Below are 9211 nucleotides of genomic sequence, written 5' to 3' on the forward strand. Positions count from 1 at the left end.
GAGAGCCCGATGTGGGGCTCGATCCCAGGACCCTGAGACCATGACCTGAGCTGAAGGCAGAGGCTTAACCCGCTGAGCCACCCAGGTGCCCCAGGAGTTTTTTTTTTAAAAAGGACCCTGAGATCATGACCTGAGCTGAACGCAGACGCTTAACGACTGAGCTCCCCAGGTGCCCCAAATAAATAAAATCTTAAAAAAAGAAAAAGATTGTGATGATGGTCCAAAAAGTGTCCCCTCTTTAGAGCTCAGTGAGTATGCAGACATTCAAATAGATGACGCCTGAAATGGGATTCCAAGCAGCCCGCTGGGAGGAGGGCCAGGTGGGCGCACCGGTAAGACAGAGCTGAGCACAGTTAGTAACCCGGAAGCCGGAGGAGGAGCACGCCGGGCTTTATTACACTATTCTCTTTATTTTCAGTATTTTTGAAAATTTCCATGATAAAATAAGTTTTTTAAAATGATTTTTGTCTTGATAGTGCTACATTATAAAACATTAAACTTTCTTTTTTAACGAAGACTCCCCAACAGAAAAACAGAACTTTCTGACGGACTCTGAGTTGGCAGCTGAGTTCCGTCGCACGCGTTACTTGGAAGCTGGCCAAGCAAGCCGGCGCCCGCAAACCCGGCCCGGACCTGCGGGGGGCTCTGCGGAGCAAACGCAAGACAACTGGAAGCTGGAGGTTGAAGCCGAAGCAGAAACTCTGATAAATCTTAACTCTACTCCCAGGTGCACGTGCGGGCTCCAGAGTCGGCCAAGGTGAGGCTGTATCCCGGCTCGGCCGCCTTCTGTCTACGAGAGAAGCGTCTTCTGGCTAACGGTAACGCCCGCGAGCCTCAGTTTCCGCATGTTCGCGAGTGGGTGCACACAATCTCCTGATCACTAAAGCGCTTCGCTCGGGGCCTGCCACGTAGTAAGTGCTCGGGAGACGACTCCGCTAGCCTCTTACATGGGTTCTGAGTGTACATTTCTGTCCTCGAGTCCCTGTGGAATCGGGACGCACCTCCTAACTGCCGGCGCACCCCGGTCTCACCGCCGGGTCCCTCCCTCACGGTGTGCAATGTGAGGGTGCGTCCCGCGGGCGGAGAGCGCCGATGACCCCATAGACGGACACGGTATCAATCCTGGGAAGTCCACGATCCCAATCTCTGTTTTAAAATTACCGTGAATATAGGGTAACTGATTTGAAATCTTAAAAATTTCAAAGAAGGAGCAAAACAGTTCCAACACCTCATGAACAGAACAGTTCTGAGACATGTTATTTTTGTAAAAAATGGTTTATCAATTCCATTTTTGTATAAAACACACGGGAGAAACCCAGCCAATCAACACCCAGGTGCTGCCACGTGGAAAGGGGCTTCATCAAACTGGAGCCTCGGGACACACACAGGTCTCCCGGCGCGTCTACAGCAACTGTCTATGCTTTTCCACCCGCCTCTCCGAAAACCGCCACACGGCCCCGTTATTTCTTCGTCCCGGTTACAGTACGATGACGGGGAGGAAGGGGCTGGTTAAAACCATGCTCTAAGCGGTTTTCTGCTGTCCCTTCTTGCCAATCAGAGACTTGTGGATGTGCGGGATCACACCTGCAAAGAAGCGCACAGAATCAGACGACCACTGCGCCTCGACAGACTGAAGTCCCCTTCCACACGCTGACCCTGTGACAGTAGCTACTCCCAGGGCTCCCTCTCTCGGGCTCCAGGAGCCCCACTGAAACCGTGCAGAACAGCGCTCTTATGGGTTTTGGGGTGTGCGTGCGTCAGCGCGTGTGCGCGCACACGAGGACCGCACACGCACCGGGGAGCACCGATCTGACTGCGGCCTTCCTCGCGGAGGCCACGGACGGCCAAGGCCGGCGGCTTAGCATACGTACCGCCCCCGGCGATGGTGGCCTTGATAAGCGAGTCCAACTCCTCATCCCCGCGGATCGCCAGCTGCAAGTGGCGCGGAGTGATCCGCTTTACCTTGAGGTCCTTGGAGGCGTTGCCCGCCAGCTCCAGCACCTACAAAGCGCCCGGGGACAGCACGTCAGGGGGCGAAGGCTCTGAGGGTCAGCGTGGGCCCATCAGAGCGAGAAAGATCCCCGTGGCGACTGGACACGACAGACGCAGGAACCGACACCCCGGGCTCTCAGAAGACTCTCCTTACTTCACTGGGCCCTTCTGCAGCCACCCGCTGCGGGGACAGGAGACGCCCGAGCAAGCACCCGCTTCTACGGGAAGAAGGCGAGGGAGAGACTGTCCCTTCGCCGCCACGTTCAATGCGAACGCCTCGGCAAAGCGTTCTTTCACTGTGTCCCTGTAGTCTAGTTTTGCCCAGGCCTTAGCGGCTGCAGTTTATTTCTTAGTACTCACAGAAAAGTTTAAAAACCTAATGAAAATAATTTCTCACTCAGAGTTTTTACCATCAGTGGGCCCTATAATCCACAGGCAGCATGCTTTATTCTAGAATGGGAATTCTCAACTAAAAGAACTTCAAAGCCCCAGCTGGCCATAAAACTGCATTTTTTAATTTGTTTTTTTTGCCTCCCCAGACCATACTGGCATCGTACAACCTACAAAAGCAAGTCCCCGGAGCCGCATGGAGACAGAGCAGCCGGAAGCCTTGGTGGGCCCCGGAAGCCACAGGCACACTCTACAAGCCACTGGGACCCCGCTCTGTTCTTTCCTAAACTGGCTGCTCTGGTGGGAGGCGGGGTACCAGCGTCTTTCGAGAGCTCACCAAGTGATCCTAGTGCAAAACCAAGGCTGAAAAGTGCTTATCCCTGACCTTAGATTCCAGTATTTTCTTTACTTCTACTAATGACTAACCTCCCCAACTTAAGTATCTGGAACATTCTGAGCCAGAAGACTGTGCCTCCACACGAGCGAATGCAGTGCGCCCCTCTCGAAAGTCTGCCGCTAAGCACACACACGCACACGCGCACGCGCACACGGGGAGAGCTGCAGGAGAAGGGGCAGACATTCCACGCTGCCAACACTGTATCCTTGGCTCAGGACCTAACGGAGACGAGACCGTCTGCAGGTTAAGGACTTGGGGAAGTTAACAGATTGGCAGCAGTGACAATGAACAGATCAAACTTCCACCTTTAGCCCTGGTCCCGACCACAGCTCTCTTGAGGAAGAACCTTCCCTGTTTCCACCAGATTGGCCATCGCCACCGTCTGACTTGCTTGCTCCTCTAATGACTTCCCTGGCTTGGGAGGCGGTTGAAGGAGTTTCAGAGCCTTAGAAGCGGCCGGAACGGAGGCAGTGCTGATCCATCACCCAACTATTAAGAATTAACTTATCATCCTAAAGTGTCAAATTGACCAAGATATGGCATTTTATGCATACGACCCCATCACCATCATGTACTTGTGATTTTTAAAAATGTATCTTCAGGGGCACCTGGGTGGCTCAGTGGGTTAAGCCTCTGCCTTCGGCTCAGGTCATGATCTCAGGGTCCTGGGATCGAGCCCCGCATCAGGCTCTCTGCTCCGCAAGCAGGGAGCCTGCTTCTCCATCTCTCTCTGCCTGCCTCTCTGCCTACTGATCTCTCTCTATCAAATAAATAAATAAAATCTTTAAAAAAAAAAAATAAAATAAAAATGTATCTTCACACTGGCAAACCTCTACCCCACGCCAAATCCTCACTCACCACGAGATTGTGGTCTAACCTCACGAAGATCACGGAGCAGTGATACCTACAGTCATGGTTCCCTGCGTTACTAGTAGAGCACTGAGAGTAAGTGACACTCCTTTGTCACATCGCTTAAAAGTACGGACTGCTGACCCTCGTCTGGACTTTAGACAAGAGTACATCAAGGTTCTGCTCGACCCCGGCAGCCAGTAAGACGCATCTCGAAGCGTGCACATTTTTTTGTCTTGAGCCCCGACTCCGCGGGCTCCAGCCCTTCAGAGCACCGCCCCCGCCAGACCCCACGCGAGCCCGCCCCACACACCTCCGCAGTGAGGTACTCCAGGATCGCGGCACTGTACACAGCAGCCGTGGCGCCGACCCTTCCGTGGCTCGTAGTGCGAGTCTTCAGGTGTCTGTGGATGCGGCCCACGGGAAACTGAAAGACAGACCATCGGGGTGGGAAGCACCTGAGAGTCTCACCATCACACCACCGCGTGTGACCGAACGCTGAGCGACGGGGGTGACGCAGGACAGAGGGTGAATTTGGTTGTGCATGTCAGAAGTCACACCGATCTAGCAACAGAGAGCTCCCGGGCCCTGTGCTTATGTCCTAGTAAGGAGCCCGCCCCTCCATGCCGGTTACCCTCCTGCGCAGAGAAGAAAAGGTAGAACAGCACCGGTTCCGAAGGCGGAGTGCCACAGCCGCGCGCAGAGAAAGCACGTGGTGCAGCAGCCCGTGCACGCCGCGCAGGGCCTCGCGTCGCGTGGGGCTCATGAGTCCCTTCACAGAACAGCCTCGGGGGACTTCCTCTCCTGCCACCTTCCTTGGGCCCCGGCCACCCTTCCGTTCTCGGTTTTAAGAGGTGATCTGACGGCTAAGAGAAACTGGGCCTCTTCCTGAAAGGAGGCACTTCCTCAGCTCCAAGGGGTCCTTGTTCCGCACCCCTGCGCCCGACTGCCCCACCACCCCGACACTGCTCGGGCACTGCCGCAGCTCCACCAGCCCCCCACGTGGCCTCTCATCTGCACCTCGCTCAGAACACCTCCACGCCTCTGGCAAAGCTCCTGCTTGCCTGCACATCTCCTTTCCAAAGGCACGGACGGACGGACGGACGGACTGATGTTTAAGCAGGTGCCACGCCCAGCTTGGAGCCCAGCTTGGGGCCCAGCTTGGGGCTTGAACACGCCTGACCTGAGCTGATCTTGAGTCCGACACCTAACTGGTTCACTGAGCCACCCAGGTGACCCTCCAAAGGTAAAACTTAAAAGGAAATCCCAAACCCCTAACTTTCCTGTCACCTCTTTTATTCCAATCCAAACCTGGCTTTTGCCGAACGTCATTCCTGAATTCCTGAAGGTCAGCGGTAACACCTGAACTGCCAAATCTAGTGGCCATTTCTCGATCACATCCTTGGGGAGGAAAGGCATGGCATTCTGCTCAGTTACAGTCCTTCACTAAGTAACCCTGGGCTCCCCCGGAGCAGGCAGGCTATCTGACGACACACTAGGACCCGGAACCCCATTTTTCCGTCGGCCGCAGAGACGACACAGAGCTCCAATGGTCTTCCAGGCGGGCTGGTCTTCAGGCCTTTCTTTCTCTGACTCAGATCCCACGTGTTTCTGAGGGTCCGTCCAGGTCCCCGTGTTCCGTTCTCATGCTCTAGCAGCTAACATCTGTAGCGTCAACAATCTATCTGACACACGTGAACTTAAATCTGTCATTCTTTTGACCGCTCCCTCCTGGAACAGGGGCTCTGATCTACGACTCACGGGTCTCTTCCTGCCGGTGTTCCGGGGAACTTCAAGTTACCCACCTGACACCGATTACGTCATAACCTGTTTCTGCCTCAAGACAAACTCCTCCGACCCGAAGGTTCTGAGCCTTAGGGAGACCTTCCTCGCCCTGCCCGTCAACCCTCCAAGGGCGGAGCGCACACACGCCTGCCGCTCCTTCCGCCCTGCGCCGGAGCAGGTGCCTGCCGCCTGCTACAGCACCACGGACAGCTGCCGACTCCGGCTCTCACCCGACGCGGTCGGGTTCACAGGATGCTCTGCGATACAGAAGGCACCATCAGGGGTAACGTCTACCCCCTTCCTTCAGTACCCACGGGTCACGCCAAGCTCCCGCTCCAAAGCTTTCAGTGGCTCACCACAGCCGAGAGGCTGAAAATCCAAACCTTACGGTCTGGCCTTCACACCTTCCTTTGAAAAGGGTGTCTTACAAGCAGGAAGTAATTCTTACTCATTCAGAACATTCTGAGTTTGTGAACTACAGTCGCAACCACTGAAATATAAGAAGTTTGAAGGTACCGAGTGTTTCGTGTATGTCACTGCAGTCTAGAGCTGAAGCTACTGGGGCAAAGAACTAACGAACCGCCCGTCATTCTGCCCCAAATTCCCGTCATCTCAGAGTTCCCGACCCACCACACACACCTCCCCCAGGAGAAAGCCCACAGCAGACTTACTTTAAGTTGACACAATTTATAAGAGAACCAAGAACATACTTACAATCCAGAAATAACAGATTTTAAGAGAGCAAAATCACAGAGTTCATTTAAGGTCATTTCATGACTTGTTCTTATTTAGAAAAATACAAATTGAAACACTGCCGTTTCAGTATTTACATTTCGACCAATTCATCTCATTAAAAGGCTAGCAATACAAGTACATTTTCATAATTCATGAAACATCTCTGGGTCCTGAATCACAACAGTAAAGAAACTAATGTGATAGCGGATTATGAGGGCGTCAGTTACCTGCAGCCCGGCTCTCTGGGAGCGAGACACGGCCTTGGCCTTGGCCTTCCCACTGTCCTTTCCGGCTTTGCCTCCAGCCTAAGTGAAAAAAAGCTCCAGATGAAGACTTGAAAATGCTATTTCAAAAAGATATGGGAAACAATTTCTTCCAGTTTTACCTCAGGTAGTTAAAAAAATTCTAGGTGATCTCCTTCCTCAAGTTCAGACATTACAGGTGTTATGCCACCATTGATTACTTTATATAAGCATGATGTTGAATCTTAAATACTTATTTAAAATGAGATTCCTGAACTTTTGACTTTTTTTCTCAAATTTCACCCTGAAGAACCTTCAACAAGTCAATATAACTTTGATGCTGGAAATATTTCATAATGAAATAATATCTTTAAAATATTTTAAAAAACCAGTTACCATATATCATTTCCACAGAAACAGAAGTCGGCTGTTTGGAAAGAGAGGAAAGAAGCACCTTATCAAAACCAAACCCTCAAGAACACGCCCACAGAAGTAGCACGTGCCCCAGCAGTCCCAGCGGGGGCTCTACCACGGAACTGAGGCCGCGACCAGCGCGCAGGTCCCCAGCAGCCCAGAGGCACAAGCGGCCGGCGTACTGGGGTAGAGATGCGCTGCGCACGTCCACCGGACGAGCGCTCGGCCAGGAAGAGGGCACTGTGGCACCTGCCGGACACGACGCTCACGGCCAGATACTGTTGGTGCATCTTACAGGGGGCACCTGTCAAAACCAGAGGGACAGAGAGAAAGATGGGTGCCAGACGCTGCAGAGGGGCTGGAACCAGGGTGAGTGCCTCACGGGTGCGGAGTGTCACTTTGGAAGAAAGAAACGGTCTGAAGACGACCGGCAGTGCTGGCCGCGGAGCGAGGTGACTGGACTTAGTACCACTGATGGGACACTGAAGAGTGGCTCCAATGGCAAACTCTGTTAAGTATATTTGAAAATTAAAAAAGACCTTCCAGCTTACACGGAAAGGGTCAAACGAATCCTACTATCAACAGACAGTAAAAGGAGGACTGGACAGTCTTACCGTTCACAAACAGGATCTGGTACAGGGAAGCAAGGGAGACTTTCGCAGTGTTTCAACAACCAAGGTGCAGGTACGCGCCACCCCGAACCCCCACAAAACTACGTCTTCGAGAAAAAGACAAGGGCCGTGGGCTTTTCCTCCCGTAAACCAGGGCTGCCCGCCACAGGCCTGCACACACACCGCCGGGGCATCACTCGGTAAGTCAGACACCATCCGGCCTCCGGGGAGGGAACACCAAGGACCTGAGCTAAGACAGAACCCGAGGTTCTCGTCCGGTCGGTTTCATTCGTACCCTTCAAGTCTACCGCGGCGTCGCGGTTTAAAAAAAAAAGGCCAGTCAACATTTAAAATCCGTTTACAAGACTGACCGGCTGGTTCAGCGAGGGGACGCTGAGCTCTGAAACCGCACGTCCCCGCTGCAGCGCAATTCTTCAAAGGACTTGTAGGCTCCGGGGGCGCCTGGGGGCTCAGTGGGTTAAGCCTCTGCCTTCAGCTCAGGTCATGATCCCGGGGTCCTGGGATCGAGCCCCGCACCGGGCTCCCTGCTCGGAAGAGGCCTGCTTCCCCCTCTCTCTGCCTGGCTCTGCCCGCTTGTGGTCTCCGTCTGTCACGTCAATAAACGAAACACAAAACAAAAGCACCCGTAGGCTACAGCGTCCACCGCACACATCTCAGCCGCTCTAACGTCCGGCACTAAACACGCAGGCGGCGGCAGCACGGAAGGCGGCAGCACGTACGAGCCGCCCCGAGCCCTCCACACTGCGTCCTTCCGCAGGACGGGGCTCCGGCCGCCCGCCTTCCGCGCACACGCCGCGCAGCGCCAGTTCCGTGCAGCGTCCGGTCTCCGCCTTCGCTGCGCGCGGACCCTCCCCGTGCGGCCCGCGCCGAGGGCGTGCGGCGGCTCCCGCGGTCCGCAGCGCCGAGTCCGGAAACACCGACCCGCTCTCAGCCGCCGGCCGCGCCGGCCGCGCCCGAAGTCACTCGCTCCGCAGGCAGCGGCATCAAGGCGCGGGCTTTCCGAGCGGACCCACGCGGGCCGCCGCCGGGGTCGGAGGGGCTACCGCCGGCCGCACGCCCGCCCGCCGGGCCCGGGAGCCGGGGCTCCGCAGCCAGCCGACAGCTCGCCGCCGCCGGGACGTTGGGCTCCCGAGACCGGCCCGTGCGTTCAGCCGCTGCCCAGGGGACACCGGGGGACAGCACGGAGAGCCCGCCCTCCCGCCCGGGACGCAGGCCGGCCTCACGGCCCGCTCCGCTCGCTGCGCGCCGACGCCACGGCGGGCGGGGCGACCCCGGGCTGCCTCAACAGGTATCCGCGCCGCCAGCCGCCCGGCCACCCGGCCGCCGCCCTCACCATGGTCTCGGCCGCTCCCGCCCTCGCTCCCGCCGAGCCGCCGCCCCGGAGCACCGACCGCCGCCGCCGCTGCCGCCGCCGCCGCCGGAGCCCGGACAATAACCGGGGCCCGCTTCGGGCCGCCCCGGCCAACCGTCGCTCGCCTTGCTGGTTTGAACCCCTGCGACTGCCCAATAGCGCGGCCTCTTCTAACCAGGCTCCGCCCCTGGCACCGCCTCCCTAACGGCTGTTTGTTTTTGCACACGGCACGGGGGGCGGGGCCTCCAGCCCCAACACCGACGCGCCTCTGTGCGAGCGGGGGCGGGGCCACGCGCGGCTCTCGGCCTGTCTCCACCGCTCCAGCCCGACGAACGGAGGGGCGGGCCAATGAGGGCGGACGGCTGGAGGTAGCTAGCCAATGAGAACATCGCCCGCGAGCAGGAGAGGCGGGCCGCCGTGAACG

General features: G+C 56.3%; 1 protein-coding gene across 2 annotated transcripts; it reads right to left on the minus strand.

Annotated features, from left to right (window-relative positions):
* Positions 1 to 396: 396 nt before the first annotated feature.
* Positions 397 to 8904, minus strand: H2AZ2 (H2A.Z variant histone 2). Of its 2 annotated transcripts, XM_080818073.1 has the most exons (5): positions 8770 to 8904; positions 6376 to 6453; positions 3942 to 4055; positions 1872 to 2001; positions 397 to 1584 (listed from the first exon to the last, which is right to left on the minus strand). In XM_080818073.1, the coding sequence occupies exons 1-5, from the start codon at positions 8770 to 8772 to the stop codon at positions 1523 to 1525; spliced, it is 387 nt and encodes a 128-aa protein (XP_080674199.1). In that variant the 5' UTR covers positions 8773 to 8904; the 3' UTR covers positions 397 to 1522. The 2 variants fall into 2 exon arrangements, with proteins under 2 accessions (XP_080674199.1, XP_080674200.1); XM_080818074.1 differs by lacking the exon at positions 6376 to 6453 and having other exon boundaries at positions 8770 to 8879.
* Positions 8905 to 9211: the final 307 nt, after the last annotated feature.

This window comes from Martes martes (assembly GCF_963455335.1).
Source record: "Martes martes genome assembly, chromosome: 11".
Lineage (NCBI taxonomy): Eukaryota > Metazoa > Chordata > Mammalia > Carnivora > Mustelidae > Martes > Martes martes.